The sequence below is a fragment of the Balaenoptera acutorostrata genome, chromosome 2 (assembly GCF_949987535.1).
Source record: "Balaenoptera acutorostrata chromosome 2, mBalAcu1.1, whole genome shotgun sequence".
NCBI classification, from domain to species: domain Eukaryota; kingdom Metazoa; phylum Chordata; class Mammalia; order Artiodactyla; family Balaenopteridae; genus Balaenoptera; species Balaenoptera acutorostrata.
Window position 1 is genome coordinate 180,539,641 of NC_080065.1, and position 21,611 is coordinate 180,561,251.

The following is a 21,611-nucleotide window of genomic DNA, read 5'->3' on the forward strand; positions in this document are numbered from 1 at the left end:
GGCAGCTGGGAAGTGGCCACGGGGCCCTGGGGGGCGGGTCGTGTCGAGGGGGCAGAGGAGAGGCTGGAGCAGGTTTAAGAGGGAACGGGAGACAGGGAACAGCCGGCGAGTGTGGGAACCCGTCTCGGGCAGAGATGTCACCGGGCACCCCAGCCAGCCTCGGGGAGACGCCAGCAGTCGAGCTCTCTTTAATTTACTTTATTCGAGAAGGTGGGGAGGACAGACGGGGGACTGAGCTGAGCCCTGAGTCCCTGAACCTCCCAGCTCAGCCCCCACAGCAGGACGGGACCAAAGTTAGGGGGTGGGGACTCCAGCCCCACCCAGGCGAGGTCACGGGGGGACAGACAGGACCCGGGCATACCGACGGACTGTCCTCTGGGCTGTCCCCCAGGAGGGCGGTGGCCAGAGCACATGGGGCCCGGCCTGCGGAGCACCCGGGACGGGGCTATTTGGGGGTGCTGCTGCCCTTCTTGGGAGTGGTGGGCTTCTTGCTCTGCCAGAGGTGCCCCTGGATGGTGAAGGCATCCACGCTCATGGACATGGTCTTGGCGGGGATCTGGGTGAAGCGCTTTCGGTCCGAGTTGTACTTGTAGATGCCTTCCACCATGGCGGGCGTGACCGTCCGGGGGCCGTAGCCCGTCAGCCGCGATAGCTCCTCCGTCTCCCCGGACGGCGTGTACAGGGCCCGGAACTGGCAGCTTGAGTCGCGGAAGAGGATCAGGAAGTGGTTGGCCTTGCTCTTCTCGATCTCCTGGCGGGGGCGGAAGCAGTTAGCCAGGCCAGCAGGGCCCCGGCGACCCGCCCGCCGCCACGCCCCAGCCCCGCCCCAGGCCCACCTCGAGAATGCGGTTCTTCTGCGGCTCGTTCACCTTGCCCGCCAGGCAGCAGTGCGACAGGGCGTTGTGGATGATGAACTTGTTGGACTTGGCGCTCGGCTCCTTGTACAGCCGCGGACCTAGGGGGCGGGGCGGTCAGCAGGGACGACGTGGGGTGCTGGTGGGGCCCGGTGCTCACCCCCCAAAGTCCCACCTACCCGTGTACTCAGGCACTGAGGCCGGGGAGGAGGCGTTGCTGCCGTTCTCCCACTCACGTTCTCGGCTGCCAGGCAGGCGGCTTGGGGACATGAGGCTGGATGGAGATGGAGCCCTGCGGGGGGAGGGGTGGGGTGGGGTGCGGTCAGCGGCGGACGAAGCCTCCCAGTCAGTATGCGGTGGGACCCGGGAAGGGCGAGCCCAGGACACAGCCGAGCAGGCAGGACGTGTCCACTGACATCATCTGGGCTACCAAGTCCACGCAGGGCCCTCTTCCGGCCCCGGGCACATTGAACACGGGAGCAGAGAGGCACGACCTCGGGTCCCGTCTCTCAGGTGTGCATCCTTGCATCTTTGGTGGCAGATGCACTCCCTCGTGCCCTATCAGCCTAAGGCACTCTCTCACACACACACACACACACACACTCTCTCTCTCTCTCTGAGAGGCCACCTGGGACACAGACGCCTGCCCGCCCAGGCTAAACTCACCGAGACGTGGGCCTCTTCACGCCGAGGTTACCAGGGGCCTCGCTGGCCACGGTGGACAGAGACAGCGTGGACTGGGAGTAGACTTTGCTGAGCCGAGAGCCTGGAGCAGAGGGCGGCGGGTCAGGCCCCCCCGAGTCCCCCCGCCTCCACATTCGCCCAGGGGACCTTAGCTGGGCGGCTGGGGAGGGATGTGCGGTCAGCCCTGTCCAAGACCCTCGCCCTGCGCGGCCTCGCTGGAGAATGGCCGCCCCACCTCACCCCACCACGCCAGGCTGTGCGAAGCGGCCCTTCACCTGTTACACTGTGGAGAGAACCCCAGGCCAACTCTGCCCATGGCCCTCACCCCGCTGTGGCCCCACATCCCTGTGGAAGCCTTGACCCCTGTGAGCCCACGCTTCGGCCCTGCGGACGTACCCTGCACCGCCCGCCCCACATACCCACGGGGGCCTCACCCAGCAGGCCACGGGCTGGGCTCCGTGCCAGGGCCGAGTCATCACAGCAACCGGAGCGTGGCCGGGGGGCCCTCCGACCGCCCCGGCCTGGCCCCCCGCTCCCCGTCGCCCGGGGCCGCAGCACCTTGTCGAGGTCGTCCATCAGCTTCAGCTGGGCCCGGCGTTCATACTCGAGCCGCGTGAAGTCCCCCCGCCGGGGGCCCACCTCCTCCTCGGCTGGGGCCCGGCCGGCAGGGGCTACTTCCTCCTGGGCCAGCCTGCAGATTGAGGGGATTGCAGCGGTCAGGCTGTGGGCACGCCAGTGGCAGGGCTCCCCCGGCTGGGCCCAGCCTCACCTGGCAGCCTCCTCCCTCCGCTGCTCCTTCTCAGCCTCCTGCCACTGCTTCCGCCGCCGCGCGTCCTCCACCCGCCGCTGCTGGCGCTCCAGCAGGCTGGCCCTCTTCTGGGCCATCTCGTCCTCGGGCTTGTCTTCATCCTGGGGGCAGGCACCGAGTGTAGCTGGCTGTCCCTCCCCTGGTTCGGCTGGAGTCTGATCTTGTGTCGACCCAGCCTGCCAGCCGCTCACCTGTCCTTGAGTTTTTGTAATTGGTCTGAAGGCACTGGGTGGGCACCTGCGGTGCGCACAGCCCCATGCTGGGTTCTGGGCACACCAAGCGCTTAACCCAGCGAGGAAGGCAATCAGGTATTGCACCAACACTGGTGAACACCAGCAGAGGCTGCTGTCAGTCTACATTGTGGGGAGGGACCTATCCTGGCCTGGGGACACAGAGAGGGGCCTCCCGGAGGAAGCAACCTCGGAGAACGATGATGAGGACTGAACTGGGTAGGGGTGAGCGGTGAGGAGAGCATTCTGGGCAGCGCGAATAGCAAGTGCAAAGGCCCTGAGGCCAGAACAAGCCTAGCAGGTGTGGAACAGCAGGGAGGCCAGTGTGGCTGGGATGCAGAGCTGGGGAGGATGCCATAGGATGAGGTCAGGGGCGAGCAGAGCCTACGGCCATGGGAAAGACTTTTATTCTAAGAGCAAAGAGGAACTACAGAAGGGTTTTAAATAAGGGGGTGACAAGGTCCAATTTACATTTTAAATAAATCTTGCTGACCGCTCAGTTGAAAATGGCCAGGGATTGGTGTGTGGTGAGGGGTGGGCAGTGGAGACCAATCAGGACGTGACTGCAGGTGTCCAGGTAAGAGGTGGTGGCCCAGGCTGGGGATGCCAACAGGAAGAAGAGTGATTGGATACGGAAGAGTCAGGAAGGGGAGCCGGTAGGGGATGAAGGAGGGAGCAGGAGGGAGGGGATGCCATAGAGGACCCTAGCCCCATCTGTCTGTATACCCACTCCTGTCCATCTGTCCGTCACCCACCCATCCATCCATCCGCCCACCCCTGTCCAACTGTCTACTACCTGCTCTCCCTCTGTCTATCCACCCACCCCATCTATGTGTCCATCTGGACATGCACACCTTGTCTGTCTGCCAGCCGCCGCCTGGCTAACCACCCATCCACCTCTGTTCCCCCACCAGCTCCATCTGTTGGTCCATCCACTGGGAAAGCCCTATCCATGCGTCCACCTGTCTAGCCACCCGCCCACCCATCCACACCCCCCATCCCTGACCATCCATCCATCCACCCACGGCCCCTCCCCCACCTGCTCAGGTGACTCTCACCTTATAGAAGAATCCCAGCCCGGTCCGGGGCTCTCCCTCTGAAGACGCCTCCTCTTCTAAGGAATCCTCAGCGCCAGGGGGGCTCCCGTCTCCCTCATCCTCAGCCGTGGGCTCTTCCAGGCTGCTCAGCGGGATCTCGACGAGGCCAGGCCGGGCCGCGGGCTCCTCGGGAGGCGGCCCCTCCGCCAGAAGGATAGAGGAGCGCGTCTGCATGGGCACCTGGCTCGGCGAGAACTTGCGCAGGTGGGGGAGGCTGTCCACATCGTGGGGAGGCGTGAGCACCCTCGTCAGGGGCGCCAGCCGCAGCTCCGCCGGCCGCGCGTGCTTCGGGCTCCGGGGTGTGGGGCTGGGGCCAGGCCCGGGGCTGCGCCGGGCAGCTGCAGCGCGCCGGGCGGGGCTGGGGGACGCGGCTTTGGGGCCCGTCGTGGGACCAGGGATGAGCCACGCGGCGGGAGGCGGGGCGGGCCCGGAGGGCTCTGGCGGGGCCAGGAGCCGCTGCTGCTGGTCCGTGAGCCTCTGCATGTCCCGCTGCAGCGAACTCAGCGCTGCACTCAGCTTGCTGACCGCCCGGTTATACTCCCCCAGCCCTTCGGGGGGCGCCGGACCCAGTTCCGGCGAGAAGGTCACTGCCTTCGGCCGTGGCGACGGCTCACCCTGGCCCTCGCCTGCCGGCCGCTCCCCACCAGGGGCCAGGCCCGGCTCCGCCTCTGCCTCCCCGCCGGCCTCCCGCGGCTGCACCTGCAGGAACGCGCTCTTGCCCAGTCGCTGGCGGTGCTTGGCAAAGATGGCCTCGATCCGTCGCTTCTGAGCCTCTATGGCCCGGCGTTTCTCCTCTAGCCGGGCTCCAAGCTCACTCATCTCCGAACTCAGGGCCTCTGGTGCCACTGGGGTGGCTGCCGGGGACCCTGCCTCAGCCTCGGCCTTCACCAGCTGCTTCTTGCGTTCAGCAAAGCTGGTCATCTTCACTTCAGAGTTGCTGGCCACTGGGGACGAAGCCGCCGCCTTCGGGGAGCCCTCAGACAGGGCTGGCGGTTTCGATACCTCCCCCGCTAGGCAGGGAGACGGTTTCGAGAGGCCCTCGGGGTGGGGCGAGTAGGTGGGTGCTTTGGTGGGCCCGTCGGGCAGTGGTTTTGAGGCCCCCTCGGGTGGGTAGGGGGAAGCCAGTGGCAGTTTGGAGGACCCCTCGGGAGAGTGGAGGTAGAAGCTGCCGTCGGCAGCCCCATCCGGGAGCAGCCGGGGCTCGGCACTGTGGATGATCTGCAGGGCCTCCTCGATGGTAGGCAGGTCGCCAGTCTCCGGGGGTGGTTGGGTGGGGGTCCGGGCAGGCACGGAGCGTGGGGGACCCAGGCTGTCTGAGCTGACGGAGCGGAGCAGGACGGGGTCTCCCATGACAACATCCACGTCGCTGTCCAGGCCAAAGGGAGTGCTGAACGACACGGCCTGGGAAAGGGGACGGCTGGGCGGCCGGAGGGAGGGGTCAGCCCCTGGGACAAGCCTGGGCCCCACCCGCTCCACTGCCCGGGCCCTTGCGATGCGCTCACCTGAGCTGACGGTTCCAGGCTTTGCCGAGGGCCTCCACGTGGGACATGGACGGGGAGGACTTCAGCGACCCTGGGGAGGGGCAGTGAGTGGTCACTCAGTGCTCACTCTGGGGGGTCACTGGGGACCCTGGGTGGCATCAGCCACGGGTTGTCAATGTGTGAGTCGCTGATGGGTCATTATGCAGATGGATAACTGTGGGTGGTGTCACTAGGGGGTCCTGTTGAGCCACTGGGGAGGTCACTGTGGGGGCCAATGAGTGTCACCAAGGAGTCATTCAGGTGCCAGAGGGACCCAATGGAGGGGTCTAGAGGGACAACATGAGGTCAGCTGGGGTGGTCTTTGGATGGGGGTCTCCAGTGACAAGCCATCTCCCTGCCCTCACCTGTGGATCCTCGGAGTGGGGACTGGGGGCTGCCGTGCGACAGGAGTGGATGGCGGAAGTTGAAGACAGGAGAACTGCCAAGAGATGCGCATCAGCCGAGGGGCCCCCTCTCCCCCTCCCTCGCCCCTCCTGGGAGTGGAGACCAGATCATCTCCCTTCCCCGTCCCCGCAGGAGGAGGAGCCCATTGTGGCTGTGTAGTCTCAACCCAACAGGGGAGTGGTACCTGCTGCCGCTGTTGTTCTGAGGTGGGGAGGCCTCCGTGGCCCTGTGGGAGGCAGCTGCAGCACAGAGCGGAGGGTCAGGCAGGGCTTGGCCTCCCCCGCCCCCATGCCCCCCGGACCCAGGGTCGGGCCTCACCATGACCATCAGGCAGATCCTTGACCTGCACGAAGTCGGGTTTCAGCACCTCAAAGCACATGAACAGCTCCGCTAGCAGCACCATCAGGTTGATCTGGAGGTGGAAAGCAGGGTCAGCCAACCAGCGCACGGCACCCGACACACCCCCCCTCGGCCCACAGGGCCCCGAGATGGCCTTACCTTGAGGGGCGGTGGGACATAAAGCAGGTCCTCGAGAGAAAGCGGGCAGCCCCGAGGAAGGCGGGAGGCGCAGAAATCCTGCACCAGCTGGAGGTTGTACAGGCTGTCCGCCACAGACATGGGGTCCTTGAGGCACACCTCTGTAAGGACAGGATGCCTGCATCCCCAGCTCTAAGGGAAGGAGGATGGGGCCCCGGGGAAGCGGGGGCCCAGCAGCCAACGTGCACAGAGGACCTCTGACGAGCCAGGCTAGGCCCCCTTCACAAGGTGTGCACCGTGACAGGCTGTTCCTCAGGCCTTTGCATCTGCTGTTCCCACCACCTGGAGTGCTACTCCCCCAAGAACTCAACTCAGAAAGCTAATCCTGACTACCCAGTGCCCTTCAGAGCACCTAACATCCGGAACATTCCTCTTGAACTTATTGTCTTTCTCTCCCAACTAGGATGTGAGCCGCCTGAGGTCAGGAACATGTCTGTATTGTTCTGGCTGGATCTCTGGCACCTAAAACAGGATCTGGCAGTTTGTACTCTATCAGTATTTGCTGCAGGAGTGAATTGAATAAAGCGCAGAGAGGTTTAGACACTTGTGCATGGTCACACAGCTCATTACGGGAAGAGAGAGGTTCAAACCCAGGTCTGCCAGTTCTGGGAGCTGCACTTATAATCGCTGCACTACTCTGGGGACAGACGCCAATGCCTGGGTGCCAGGCTTGCAAGGACGGGGTCTGGCTCAGGCGCATTCACTCACCCTCGAGTCGCAAGAGCTGGGGACAATAGCAGTGGATCGTGGCGGCCAGCGCAGCCCCACTTGCCAGGTCCTGGAGGCTGGTCACGGTCGGAAAGCAGGGGGCGCGTCGGGCCACGGCGCGGTCCTTGCGATATCGGATCTGTGGGTGGGAGCCGGGTCAGGTCAGAGGTCAAGCTGGCCCCCCCCAGGTCAGCAGTCATGCAGGCTGGGCGGGGAGGCCTGGGGTTTCCGCCACGAGGGGGCGTGAAGCCGGGGGTCCCAGAGCCAGAGTGGGGGGGCCAGCCTGGAGCAGGGGAAGGGTAGCAGCAAGAGGCAGAGGAGGTGTCTGCGAGCAGCCAGGCCAGCAGCGGGGGCTGGGGACAGGGACTCCTGGGACCCTGGGGTGGGGGATACGTTACCATGGGGGGTTTGCTCCCCGACTCCTTCAAACAGAAGGCAATTGCGTGCTGGGGGGAGAGGAGCAGCTGTCAGCGGGGCGGGAGGGGTGCTGACTTGCTGGGCCCCCAACCACACCTCCGGCGGGGGAGGAGATAGCCCTGACCCCTGTCCTGAGCCCTGGCCATCCAGCTCCCTGACTGCGCCCTGGCTGGCTTTGGGGACCCCAGCTCCTCCCAGCCAGGAGGGACCCCACAGAGCAGCCACTCATGCAGGGAATCCTCTCCCCCCAACAAAAGACCCAGGTCCCAGCTAGGGGAGGGGATGCAGAGGAAGCAGGAAGGCAGGAGAGGAACCCCCAACCCAGGCCCTAGTGTTGGGGGGAAGGAGGCCCTGAAGTGAGCAAAGGCAGGGACTTCAGCCCAAAACCTACCCCCGCCACTTGCAGTGGTCACTTTCCCCTTGTTGCACTTCAGGGATGGACACTCCACTGCCCCCAAAACTGAGACCAGGGAGCTGTCCTTAGGGAAGCTGGAGTCTCAGTTAGGAAGGTTCTTCTACCCTCTTTTGGGTTTGAGGATCTTTCTCTTGGCTAGAGGGGTCTTCTCCATGTGCCCTGCCTGTTGGGGTCAAGATCCATGTGTCTGACGGTCTGGGGTCCTCCCTCTCCCCACCTTGGCTCAAGTGGACAAGCCTCTTGATTACTGGGAGGTGAGTCATGTACCGGGGAGAAGTCTGTCCTTTCAGGAACAGCAGAGATTCCCCCCTTCCCTTGGTTCCCAAAGGGTTTCTCTCTGTCCCCCCAGGGCTGGGGTCCTACTTCCTTTGCTCATATCTGGGGAGAGATAGGAGAGGGAGCAGGACAGGCAGGCAGAAACAGACACACAGACAGACAGCGACAAGCGGGGCAGGCAGACGGGGCGGAGAAACAGCCCCACTTACAGGAACCAGCTTCCAGTACCAGCGTGTGGGACACTGATGCCAGAGAGGCAGAGAGGAGAGTGGCAGGGGTGGCAGAGGGGAGAGGGCAGAGAGAGAGAGAGTCACCTCCAGCACCCCCAGTGCAGGAACGGCCTCGAGGCACAGCTCCAACCTGCCCACCCAGCCCTCGAGGGTCCGCCCTTCCTTCCTTCCTTCCATCCATCGCCCCAGGCTCACCGAAGTCTGCGCTGGGGCCACCCCATCGGCAGGGGCCGTGGGAGATGCTCTCTGGGCAGCTTCCTGCTCCGTCTTCTCCTGCAGCCGCCGGATGGTCTGGGGAGCAGGGAGAGGTCAGTTCCAGTCACTGGGTGATCCTGGCCCCCGCCAGCCCACCTTGGCCCAAGCCCCACCTACCGTGTCCACCCAGAAAAGGAGCTTGTGCTCCAAGCTGGCCAGGGCCAAGGGACCAGGCAGTGTCTTTGTCCACTCAAAGGCGAAGGCAGCCATGAGGGCATCAATGACAGCGAGGTGGGCTCCCTGTGGAGGCAAGAGCTGAAGGGTGAGACCAGAGCGCCTCCCAGGGAGAAGAAAGAGGAAGAACCTGGCGGTGGGAGGGGCTCGAAGTGGGAGGGGCTTGGGAGGCAGTCCAAGCTTTGAGGTTACAAACTAGGCCTTAGGGATCTGGTGGGCCGGGTAGGCAAGTCCTCAGGAGCCAGAGTTAGCGCCTTTTGGGAGGCGCCAGGCTTGGTAGGAGGAGCCTGGCCTGGTGGGAGCAGCCATGAGGGGAGGAGCCAGGCCTGGTGGGCGGGACCTAACGAGGTAGGGGCGTGGCCTACCATGAGGATAGGCTGGTGCCTCAGGTCGGCCTCCTGCACCGGGCGCTCGGGCAGCGCGGGCACCATGCCCCTCCGCGCCAGCAGGGCCAGTAGCGCAGAGGGGCTGGGGGGTGTCTCGAGCTGCGGCAGCGCCTGGCGCCAGGCCCGGCAGTAGAGCTCAGCCGAGAGCAGCAGCCGCGTCACCGGGGGCTTCACGTGCTCCTGCGCATACTGGTCGGTGTAGAAGGGCTCCCACAGCTCCGAGGGCACATGCTCTGCCGGGGCGAGGAGGGGGAGGTGGATCATGGCGGGTCAGGGCCACCGGACATAACCCCTCCGCATACATACAATTACATGGACCCAATTAAAGGGGGGGGGTCGTTGCGGGTGTGGACCAGGGAGGATGGAACCGGGACCGGAGAATAGGGCACCTGGGCTGAGACACGAGGCGCAGGTGTGGGGGAGTTTGCCGGAGGAAGGGGTGACGGTGCTCCAGGCAGAGGGTCTGCATACAAAGGCGAGGAGGTGGGAGAGAGCACGTGCCTCGGGGAGCTGGCGTGCTCTCGGACCCGGAGGAGAGGCGGCGGAGGCCAGATGGGCGGGGTCTTGTAGCCACCCCTCTCGCCCTCACCTAAGGACTGCACGACAATGGACAATGTAACTTAATCGATCTCCCTGGGTGCCCTACACCACCCCCACGGACTCGCTTTGCCTTAAGGCAACCCTCGGAAGAAGCAGCCAGGCACACGTGGTAACTCCGCTTTACAGATGAGGAAACCTAGGCACCAAGAAGGCCACACAGCTCTGGACTGGGATTCAAACCGAGGCCTTAAGCAGGGGCTGGGATGAGCTGTGGAGTGGGGGGCTGGCTGGCAGGGCATGCCATGGGGGAGGGGGGCAGACTGCAGACACTTTGTGGGGGGGTGAATGGCCTGAGCTTGGTGACTGAAGGGGAGGCGGGGAGAGGCACCCAGGGCCCCATTGGGAGTGAGGGGGAAGAGAGACAGAGGGAGGCGGAAGGCAAGGGAAAGAGGGTGGTGGCTGAGATGCGGGTACAGGAGGGGCTGGGGCTGAGGCAGCCACAGAAACCCTGAAACAGGGGCAGCGTAGGAAGAGGCTTGAGGAAGCCCCATGTGGAGCGAGGAGGGGTGGCAGAGCCCCAACCAAGTGGGACCCAAGGGTGGGGAGGAGAAAGGTCAGAATAAGCCGCCAGGAAGATCTGGGAGGCAGACAGGAGGCAACAGAGGCCAGCGCGGTTGGATGTACTCTTACGGGTCTTCCAGGGAGGCCCCAGCTCATCCCAATCAGACCTGCTGCTTTGTATACTGGGGTTCTGCGTGTGTTTGAAAGGATGGGAGGGGGCAGGATTCTACTGCTTAAAAACATTTGAACGTGTCGTACCAGGCCTTCCTCAGGTGCCTGAATTCACAGCGATGCTCTCCAGAGGCCCCTGCCCTCACCTACAAGGACCCAGGCACCCTGGCTTTCAGCCCCTCCTTGCCCACCCCCCCCCCCGCTCTTTTCCTACCCCCTAAACTCACACTTGACCTTCCTACTTAATACCCAAACCCTGTGTAGAGTTGGGCCATCTCTCTGCCCCTTGAAAGAAGAGTTCTCCAGACCTAGAGATTATCATATTATGTGAAGTCAGTCAAGGACAAATATCATATGATATCACTTATATGTGGAATCTAAAAAAAATGATACAAATGAACTTATTTACAAAACAGAAATAGACTCACAGACATAGAAAACAAACTTAGGGTTACCAAAAATGATGGGCGGGGGAGATAAATCAGGAGTTTGGGATTAACATATACACACTACCATATATAAAACAGGTAAACAACAAGGACCTACTGTATAGCACAGGGAACTATACTCATTATCTTGTAATAACCTATACTGGAAAAGAATCTGAAAAAGAATATATATATGTATAACTGAATCACTTTGCTGTACCCTTGAAACTAACACAACATTGTAAATTAACTACACTTCAATTAAAAAAAAAAAAGTTCTCCAGGTTTTCTTTCTTTCCACCCTACGCCCGTCCCAACCTCCCTGATCTGCCCTTGCCCTCCTAGCTCCCGGCCTCCCCAAGGCCAGCAGTGGCCTTCCAACGCCCACTATCTTGCCTGGGCTCTCTGCCGAGTACCTCCTTCTTCCGGAAAACTTCCTCCCCCTGGCATCTTTTTCTCTCTCTCCCACCACTCAAGCCAGGCCACCTCCTGACATGCCTCTTTGATGCTGGGCTCCCAACAGCTCTGTCTGAGCAGCCCTGTCTATGGACTTGCCCCCGCTACTATGATGGCTTCTACGGCCATCTGAGCACTGCCACCTGCCGCAGCCCAGGCATCGCCCATCATGCTCAGCGTCTTACTCCAAATGTGCTCCCTCTCTCTGTTCCCATCACAGTGAGAGATCACCATCTCTCCTCTCTCCCCCCCCCCAACCTCCAACATCCAATCAGTCATCTGGTTTCAGCTCCTGGCATCCCCTGAAGCCAAACCCTCCTCCTCCTCTCTCCAGCTCCCGGTTGCTTCCTGCTCCCATCGGCAAAATTAAAGTTTCTTTCCTGCAGGGCTTGTCAGGGCCTTGAAGATGACAACTTGAGCTAGAGCTACCGATAGCTAATGTTTATCAAGTCCTTCCTTACTTTACACCAGTCTGTCTCCACCTCGGCACAATTGGCATTTGGGGCTGGATAATTTTGTGTTTAGTGGGGCTGAGGTGTGGGGAATTGGGGCGGGGGGGGGGTGCTGTCCTGTGCATTGTTAAGATGTTTAGCAGAATCCCTGGTCTCTCCTTACTAGATGCCAAGAGTACTGTCCTCTCAAGTAGCAACAACCAGAAATGTCTCCAGACGCTGCCAAATGTCCCTTAAGTGACAAACTCATCTTTGGCTGAGGACCACCGCTCTATACTATAAAGTGTTCTATTGAGCATTTACTGTACAGCAGTCCTGTCCGATAGGAATAGAATGTGAGCCACACAGGAAGTTTAAAATTTTCTAGTTGCTACATTAAAAAAGTAGCAACAAGTAACATTAACTTAGTAATATACTTCACCCAATATATATCCAAACTATCATCATTTCAACACGTCATCAACATAAAAACATTATTAACGAGATATTTCACTTTTTTTTTTTTTTGGTACAAAGTCTTCCAAAGCCATTGTGTATTTTACATTTACAGCACCTCGCAATTCAGACCGGCCACACGTTGCTCGTGGCTACCACACTGGACGGCACAGCTAAAGCGCAGCTAGCCCTTGGACCACCACCACCACCGCCTTGTGTGCATTTGCTCATTGTATTATTCCGAGACTTATTCTTATCTGTTGTACAGGCCCAGAGAGCTAAGATGACTTGGCCAAGATCACAGAGCTAGTAAGGGGCAGAGCCGATGGAACCCTACTTCCCTAAGCATCACCTGGAGGTTCTGGCGGCCTAAGGGACTGCATGTGGTGTTTCCCAAACTTGCATAAAGCTCTCTGAGCTTGAGTTCTGTGGAGCCCACTAACCTGCATTCCTGCTCAGCCTCTTCACGCCTGTACCCTGGGGCCATCAGAACTACCCCTTCCCACAGCCGTTATTCCCCTGGGGCAACTGCGTATCTGATCTCATCTGGTCAGTCCCCAAACACCTTCCATGGCTCCCCAGGGCCCTCAGATTCCCCATCCAATGCCTGAGAGGCCCTCATCACTTGCACCAGACTCCCTCATCTCCCTGGCCACTCCTGGCCACCACTGGGACCTGTACACTCTTCTCGGAGAACTCGCTGTTGGTCTCCTCCCCCTGGCAAACTCCTACACACCCTTCAAGGTTCAAATGCTCCCTCCTCTTGGGAGCCTTCCTTTCTCCTCCCCTCCCTGGAAGATTTCAGGGATTTCCTCCCCCAGCCTGCTCACTGGAAGGCCCGCAGCACGCCTCAACATTAACTGGACATCACCGACTTTATCACTCTAAGCAGCAATGATCTGGTTTCAAGTCTCATCCTCGTCTCTCCATCCTGAGCGCCCAGCACTGGCCTGGCACCCAACAGGCATCAGTAAAGAGTCCCAGAGTTCATGAACCAAGCAGGGCTCTGCTCCCCACTTCCCGCTCAGAGCCTGGGGTCCCACCTTCCTCAGTCCCCCTCTGTTTAGAGAATGTGGGTGGGGGACAGATGCAACGTGAACTTCGGGGAGGATGTCACACAACGCAGGGGAGCTGGGTCAGTGAGAACAGAACCGGGTGAGTCAGGGCATCCCCCAGGGACCTGACTTTTCTTTCTGGGAAATGGAATAGTCATTTCTCTTCTGTCCCCTGACCAGATGATGAATAATATTATCATTAATAAAAATACCACTGGTCGCGGCAGCAGGAATAGCAACAACCACTTAGTATGTACTGTGTGCCAGAAACAGAATAATGCTGTGCTCAGTCTCCCTCACCTTGTGAAAGAAGGAACTGGGACCCCAATCACCCCAGCACTGCCCTGGCACTTAGTGGGTGCCCCGCAGACATTTGTGAAATGGATAACAAAGTGAACAAATGCCTTCTTTTATAGAGGACTAAACAGAAGCTTAGAGAATTGGGTTAATTCGTCCACATTCTGGTGGAGCGTGGGACTCAAAGCCAATTCTGATTCTCAAAGTTGAGTCCTCTGGGGCCTCATAACCTGGGATGCGAGGGGCTGGGGCAGACCTGGGTCTCTCCCCGCCAACCATCCCCCACCCCCCACCCCCTTTCTCAAGCAGATCCTTGTGGGTAGGTGAGTCCCAGAGTGGACCCTGCTTGGGAGGGTGCAGGGAAAGAGACTGGGAGAAAGACAGGCTCAGGCGGAACCAGGAGACGGACAGCTGTCACCAAGACCCACACCCAGAACAGGTTGATCTGGGAAGGCCACTGAAGGGAGGATGGGCTGAGCTCAGCTGGTGCCAAGACCAGTGGGCAGGACCAGTGGGAGGGCAGGGCGTCCCCCCAGAAGGCCCAGACCGTAATTAATTAACTCGTCTTCCCCACGGCCAGGCCCTGACTCTCAGCTCTGGCATGGGGCCATTACTGAGCCTTCCCTGGGCCGCAAATCCTAGGGACCCATTCGCATCCTCCCCGGTGGGATGGCCTGAGTTCTTCACACACGTGGACCGGGGGGAGGAAGTGGGAGAAGGCCCTGCACCTGGGCCCCCACCCCCCGGCGATCTTGGATAAGCCATTTCCCTTCTGCTGGGCTCGCCCGCCTCCTAAGCAAAATGGGGCAATAAGTCACAGCTGCCAGCCGCCGGCCGGGGCCGTGGAGGCGAAACAGGGGCTTCCCGCTCCCCTTACCGCCCGCAGAGCAGGCAGGGCCGACGCGGGGTGTGCGTCCGGGCTGGACGGGGGCGGGGGTCCTCGCGGGCGCGCACGATGTGAGTGTGTAAAGGGGGGGGAGGGCGGCCAGGCGAGGCCCGCAGTGGGAGACACCACTCGGCCCGCACAACCTGCCCGGGTCACCTGGGGGCCGGGACGCCCGGGTCCCGGCGCGGAGCTGGGCCGCCGGCCCCACCCCCACCGCGCTCCCGCAGCCAGCCGGGCAAAGTCCACCGCCTGGGCCGAGCAGGAAGCCCAGAGGCCCGGCGCGCAGGGGCCCGGGCCCGGGGACCCCCGGCGACCGGCGCTATTGTTCCCACGGCCCCGGCCTCCCCGGCGCGGCGCCCCGCCCCCCGCACCTGCCGCCCCCTCTCCCCCGGCCTGGTACCTGCACCCCCGAACGCGGCCCGCAGCACCCACGCCAAGCTGGCCGCCGCCTTGGCCCGCGAGAAATCGTACTGGTCCAGCGATTTGATCTCGGGCACCAGGAAGGTCCTCCGCAGCGGCCCGGGCCCGGGGGGCGCCGCCTCCACCATGGCGGCGCCGGGGCTGCGGGCACCGGCTCTGCGCTCGCTCCGGCTGAGCTGGGCTGGGCTGCGCCGCGCTAACACCCGGGCCGGGCCCGCCGTCACCACCACCGTCACCGCCGCGGCCGCAGGCGAGCCAGGTGCGGCCGCTCGCGCTCGCGACGCTGCGTCGGCCCCGCCCCGGGGCGGAGCCCAGGTGCGCCCCGCCCCCGGGCCTGGCCCCCGACCCTGTCCCCTCGCCTCTCCCGGCCCCTCGCCGCCGCAGGGTGGGGCGGGCCCAGACTGCGGTGCTGGCGGGGGAGGCTGCGGAGGAGTGTGTGTGCGCGCGCGCGCCTGTGTGTGCGCGCGCGCGCCGGGGAGGATGAGGGACCCTCTGCTTGCGGGCGTGTGTGCCTGCCGAAGTGTTTCCTTAGATGTGAGCGTGAGCTTGTCATTCCCGGCCTGGAGGCAGCGCGCGCGCGTGTGCACCTGTTTCTCATTGTGTCTTGTGAGCGTGCAAGAACGTGTGTCTGTGTTCGCATCAGTGTGTGCATCTCTGGACGTGTTTGGGTGGCAAAGGAGGGTGTTGAGTGTGAGGGTGTCTGCGTGTCCGTATCTGTGCGAGTGTGACAACGCGCGCGTTTGGGTGTCCTTGTTTTTCATGTGTGTTGTGTGTACAAGGATCTGTGTTGTGTAGGTGTTGGTGTCCTGAGGATTCAGGAGTGTGTGTGTATTTGTGTTTTGTCAGTGCATTTGTGAGTTTGCCTATTTGCGAGCATCTGAATGTACTTCTCTTTTGTGTCAGGGTGTGACGAATGTCAATGAAGGAGTATGTGCGAGAAATTGAGAGTGTGTGTAATTATGCAGGAGTGTGACTGCTTGTATCTGTGAGTGTGGTTGAATGGCTGTTACTGGGTATATTTGCAAAGGTGTGTGTGTGCATTTGTGGCATCAACAGAATTTGTTGGGGGCCGGGCTCCGATTGTGTGTAAGTGAGGATGATGAATTTGTATCTAAGTGCATTTGTATATGAGTCTATGAGTATGACTGTGTGCACACGGGTGTGTGTGGGGGGAGCGATTGTGGAATGTGTTTTGCTCATATATGTGTATTTACATGTGAGTGTATTTGTGGGTGACTGTGTTTGGGTATATGGTGTGAGCTAAGGTGGTGTGACAGGGTGTGTAAACAGTGGAAGTGGGTATAATTGTGGAAGAATGTCCATTTCTGGATGCATTTATGAGAGTGCAAGTGTGCCTATTTCTCTAAGAACTGCATATTTGTGTGAGCAAATCTATGTGTGGTATGAGCTTGATTGTGTACGTCACTATGGAGGTGTGTGTGTGTGTGAGAGAGAGAATATATTTGTGTACATGATGCAACTGTGTGGATGTTACCTGGTATACTTGTAAATGTCTGAGCCTCTATTTGTGGATATTCAATATATGCTTGTGTGTTCCATGGTGTTTTTTTGTCAAGATATCTACTGTGTGCCTCTTAACTGTGTGTAATTGTGAATGCACAAGTGTTTGTGTTTGTGAGTGTTAGGTCCTTGCGTATGTCCCGATGTGTATACCTGAGTGTAGTTTCGTGTGTATAATAAGTGTACGTATGTGTTTGGGTTTATATGTTATCTGTTTATTTGTTGACATGTATCGCTGAGTGTATTTTGTGTATTTGTGTGTGTGAAGCTGGTGTTTACATCTGTGTGGATTTGTGGATATTTGCACGGATCTGTGAGTGTGAGTTTGACAAGGTGCACATGTATGAGTCTGTGTATCTGGTTTCTGAATGTAAACTGAGTATCTGAACGTATCTCTTTATGTGTAAGTGCATTTATGGGTGCCTGGTTGTGAACATATGGCTGTAGTGTGTGAGTAGGTGTACATGTGTAAGGAGTTGTGTTTTGAATGGCTTTGTGGGTGTGTAAGGGTAAGTATTTGTGTGCATCTAGATGCACTTGTATGTCATATATAAGTGAGACCACATGGGTGAATTTTTACAACTACGGTGGGGGTTTCAATCTATACACACACACACAGAACAGTGTTTTCTTGACTGTATAAAATTCTATGAGATGAGGGCTTCCCTGGTGGCGCAGTGGTTAAGAATCCGCCTGCCAGTGCAGGGGACACGGGTTCGAGCCCTGGTCCGGGAAGATCCCACACGCCACGGAGCAACCAAGCCCGCGCGCCACAACTACTGAAGCCCGTGTGCCACAGCTACTGAAGCCGGCGTGCCTAGAGCCCATGCTCCGCAACGAGAAGCCACCGCAATGAGAAGCCCGCGCACCGCAACGAAGAGTAGCCCCCGCTCGCCACAACTAAAGAAAGCCTGCGTGCAGCAACAAAGACCCAACGCAGCCAAAAATAATTAATTAATTAATTTAAAAAAGAAAGTAAATGAAAAAAAATTTTTATGAGATGAGAAATCACTACAGGAAGTCAGGCTCCTGAGAACCACCCCTCCCCCCCACCCATGGTGGCCCCTGAGCCCCAGCCTTTGTAGAAATTCCCCATCCCCATCCCACATGCATTGCACAGGCGTGTTTGAGGTGTGGGTGTCATGGTGCGGGGCAGCGGGTGGGTGTGCCTGAAGCAGGGGAGCTGGGGCGTGGGCCCTCCTGTCTGGATGTGCCCGTGCAGGAGCAGGTGTGGGCGCACGCACCAAGGGGCCAGTGTAGATGTGTTTGAGCGCACGTGTGGGATGTGTGTGGTGCGTGTGCCCTGGCCCGTGTCCCAGCGCCCCCCGCGAAAGACCTGGACAAGTCCTTTTCGCACTGGGCTTCTGTGTCCCCATCTGCGGCTCTGTCGGGGGATCTGGGGCTCAGGGCATGGGGAGGCGACATGGCGGGAAAGGGCATGCCTTCGTGCCCATCGCCTCCTGGGAGCGTGGCGTGTCCTGCCGGCTCACACGTGTGTTTGCTTTCCCTGGGGAGATTCTCGTGACCTTTGTGAACCCCAAGGGCAAACATGGGTGAAGACGGTGCCTGCCGCTTGCTGGCACTCTCCGCCGGGGGACGCGCTGTGACCACGCAGGCAAAGGTTTTCTCGCCTTGGGAGGTTCCCCGCAGGCACTCAGCCGTCCTCGGAGGCGAGAGCCAGGGGACTTCCGGCGGCGTCAGAGCAGGAGCCGGGGGCCTCCTGGAGCCCAGCCCCACACCGGCCGGACTGGAATGCCTTGCTGGGCTGGACCGCCCCACCCACGCCTGCTGGAATCGACGTCCCACCTCTCCCCGGGGGCCTGTTCCTGGGGCCCAGGCAGCTCCGGACACACTGGCTCCCCTGTGTGCACCGGGTGGCCCCCTCCCCGCCGTCCCCTTTCGTCTTCCCGGCATCTTTGCTTCCAGCCTCCTCGCTCACACGGGGGCCTGGCTCTCAAGCCTCCTAACTCATTCGATGGGCCCTGGTTTTATTAAGCTGGGGGTGGGGATGACTTAGAGGCTTTATAGGTCAAGGGTTCAGGACTAGGTTTAGGGAACTGTATGAACCCCCAAAAAGTCATCTGCAAAATTCTGCACGTGTGTGCACTTCGGGGATCATGCTACCAGGTAACAATTTTCGAGAGTATTATATGCCCAGCACAATCTCATCTAATCCTCACCGCCACCCCAGCATAGTGAGTATTATACCCATTTTATAGACAGAAGAACTGAAGCCAAGAGCCCGGAAGTCACATGGCAAGGAGAATGGAAGGAGGCTTTGAGCCCAAGTCACCTGGATCCAAGTTCCACCCGCTGAGACTTCCATCCCGAGGCTGGCCCACCTTCTCTAAATATCTATGACCTTCAAATGGGGTTGGGTAAGGCCTGTAGTTGTGGGGATCTCAGAGCAGAGGAGGAGGGTTGGGGGTCCCCTCTCTGTGCCTCTAGCCCAAAGCAAGCTGTGGTGATGGGATTCAGGTATGGCCACTGTTTCTGTCCCCCTCAACCCGACAGTATCGCATGGTGGCCCCTCTGAAGTTTGGCCAGAGTAGAGGGAGATTATTATCAGACCCCCAGGGACCTCAGGGAAACATTTCTAACATATTTCAAAATAATGTTTTTAAAAACCAAAACACTATTGTGCATGCCCAGGGTTGTCCCTGTCCTTATGACACTCCCATTTAGAGGCAATAAACAAATACATCAAAGACATCATTTCAGAAAGGGACAAACTATTGGGATCGTAACAAAACAAAGCGAGTGTACTGGAGATAACCAGGGTGGCGCTGCTTTAGTTCGGAACAGGGAGGCTTCTTTGAGGAGAGGGAGATGGGCAGAGACAGGAATGATGACCCGGAACAGTTGGAGGGAGAGCATTCCAGGCAGAGAGAGCTGCCAGGGCAAAGGCTCTGGGGCAGGCACAAGCTTGGCGCTCGGGATGGGTCATTGTAGCTGGGTGTGAGTGAAGGACATAGAGGAAGATGCTGGAAGGTTTTGGAGTGCTTCTCAAATTCTTGCCAGTGCAGACCAATTTTTTCCCCCAATCCCTAAAATGCAATAAAAATGAATTTCAATAGGAAAATAAGATTGAAAAAGGCATGCATGGGACTTCCCTGGGGGTCCAGTAATTAGGACTCCACGCTTCCACTGCAGAGGGCATGTGTTCAATCCCTGGTCGGGGAACTAAGATCCCGCAAGCCGCGCGGTGAGGCCAAATAAGAAAAAGACATGCATAGTGCCAGAAACCAAGGAACAGCTGACAAGGATCAAGGATGGGGGTATATTATGGGTCCACAAGAGCCAACTGAAAGAGCTCCCGATGGCCAAAGCCAGAGCCATGTGAACAAAAAAATTAATATAGTATTGGATTGTAACTCCAGGAATGAAATAAATGTCCATGAGCTTGCACTGATACAAAGAAATGATCGAATACATTAACAAATGAAGGACAGGTATGGAAGGTTTCCAGATAATTTATGTAGGTGCTTCACCCTGAGGGATGGTTAGATCTGCACACAGTGATTTCCTTCCAAAAGGAACAGTGAGTAAAGGGGGCAGGGCGGGGGGGAAGAATAACTTTTCAGTGGAGAAAACTGCCAAACACACTACATCACCTGGCTGGGTGATTAAGGTCAACACCAAAGTCATAATATGTACTCTTGAGATGTTGTGATGAAAATGGCACTTTACCTCTGTGATCTCTCTCCCCCCAAACCCATAACCCTAGTCTAAACATGAGGGAAATATTAAAAAAAATTCCAGTTGAGAGGCTCCCTCCTGTATACCTGACCATAATCCTCAAAACTGTCAAGGTCATCAAAGACAAGGGAAGCTCAAGAAACTGTTCCAGCCAAGAGAAACCTAAGGAGACGTGTCAACTAAATATCATGTGCGATCCTGGACCAGAAAGAGGACATTCGGGGAAAATCGAAGGAATATGAATAACGCGTGAACTTTAGTTAATAATAATGTATTGATATTGGTTCACTAGTCCCAGACCAGTGTAAGATGTTACTAATAGGGGAAACTGTATGTGTGTGTGTTGGGGGAGAGACTATATGGAAACTGTACTATTTGCTCAATTTTTCTGTAAATTTAAATTTGTTCTAGAAAAGTCTATTAATTAAAAAAAGAATTTACATGGAAAAGAAATCTGAAAAAGAATATACATATATACACACATATATGTATATGTGTGTATATATGTACAACTGGATCCCTTTGCTGTACACATGAAACTAACAAAACATTGTAAATTAACTATACTTCAATTTTAAAAATGGTTAAAGGGGATTTCCCTGGTGGTCCAGTGGTTAAGACTTCACCTTCCAATGCAGGGGGTGAGGGTTTAATCCCTGGTTGGGGAGCTAAGATCCCACATGGCTCGTGGCCAAAAAACCAAAACATAGGGCTTCCCTGGTGGCGCAGTGGTTGAGAATCTGCCTGCCAATGCAGGGGACACGGGTTCGAGCTCTGGTCTGGGAGGATCCCACATGCCGCGGAGCAACTGGGCCCGTGAGCCACAATTACTGAGCCTGCGCGTCTGGAGCCTGTGCTCCAGTGAGAGGCACGCGCACCGCAATGAAGAGTGGCCCCCACTTGCCACAACTAGACAAAGCCCTCGCGCAGAAACGAAGACCCAACACAGCCAAAAATAAATAAATTAAAACAAAACAAAACAAAACATAAAACAGAAGCAATATTGTAACAAAATTCAATAAAGACTTGTAAAAAAGAAAAAAAAGGTCCACATAAAAAAAAATTCTTAAAAAAATAAAAAATGGTTAAAAAAAAAGGAATTTATAAAACATGCAAATCACAAGCCCAATAGTCCATAAATGACGAGGCCAAGTTACTAGAAAGTTTCTAAACGCTTATTATTTTCTGTACTCGCTTATCTGGATGGGTAATCAGCTGGATGGGGCCAGCACTGGTCTGTAGATGGATCTGAGTGGTTCTAGGACAATGTTTCTCACCCTCGGCTCTATTGACATTTCGGGACAGATCATTCTTTGCTGTGGGAAGCTGTGCTGTGCGTTGTTGGATGTTTAACAGCACCCCTGACCTCTACACACTAGATGCCAGTAGAAGTCACCCTCCAACTGTGACAACCAGAAATGTCTCCAGACATTGCCAAAGGTCCCCCGGCAGCCTGAATTAATCACTCTCCCATTGGAAACCATGCATGTGTGCAGGTGATGAGGTCAAACCTGGAAACTTAGTCCAGAATGACCTAGGCATGTCTGCGAGACTCAAGGCTGCCTTTGAGGGCCTTGGGATCTCCAAAACAATCCTACCTGTGCCAGGTGGACCACAGAAGCGTGCGTGGCTTAGGAGGCCGATCCTAGGGTGTGGCTTTGGGACTAGAGAGAAAGCAAGCATTCAGAATGTGT

At 58.0% G+C, this 21,611-nt stretch overlaps 1 protein-coding gene across 4 annotated transcripts; it reads right to left on the reverse strand.

The window, feature by feature from the left end:
- Positions 1-258: 258 nt before the first annotated feature.
- CAMSAP3 (calmodulin regulated spectrin associated protein family member 3) lies at positions 259-14,923 on the reverse strand. 4 transcript variants are annotated; one of them, XM_057541038.1, is made up of 19 exons: positions 14,678-14,923; positions 8,976-9,229; positions 8,554-8,676; positions 8,377-8,472; positions 8,161-8,193; positions 7,242-7,289; positions 6,844-6,982; positions 6,097-6,236; positions 5,917-6,010; positions 5,783-5,837; positions 5,559-5,632; positions 5,176-5,245; positions 3,635-5,039; positions 2,308-2,447; positions 1,973-2,229; positions 1,521-1,620; positions 1,034-1,146; positions 837-955; positions 259-751 (listed from the first exon to the last, which is right to left on the reverse strand). In XM_057541038.1, the coding sequence occupies exons 1-19, from the start codon at positions 14,823-14,825 to the stop codon at positions 446-448; spliced, it is 3,714 nt and encodes a 1,237-aa protein (XP_057397021.1). In that variant the 5' UTR covers positions 14,826-14,923; the 3' UTR covers positions 259-445. The 4 variants fall into 4 exon arrangements, with proteins under 4 accessions (XP_057397021.1, XP_057397020.1, XP_057397023.1 ...); XM_057541037.1 differs by having other exon boundaries at positions 3,635-5,090; XM_057541040.1 differs by lacking the exon at positions 7,242-7,289 and having other exon boundaries at positions 3,635-5,090.
- Between the last annotated feature and the right edge of the window lie 6,688 nt (positions 14,924-21,611).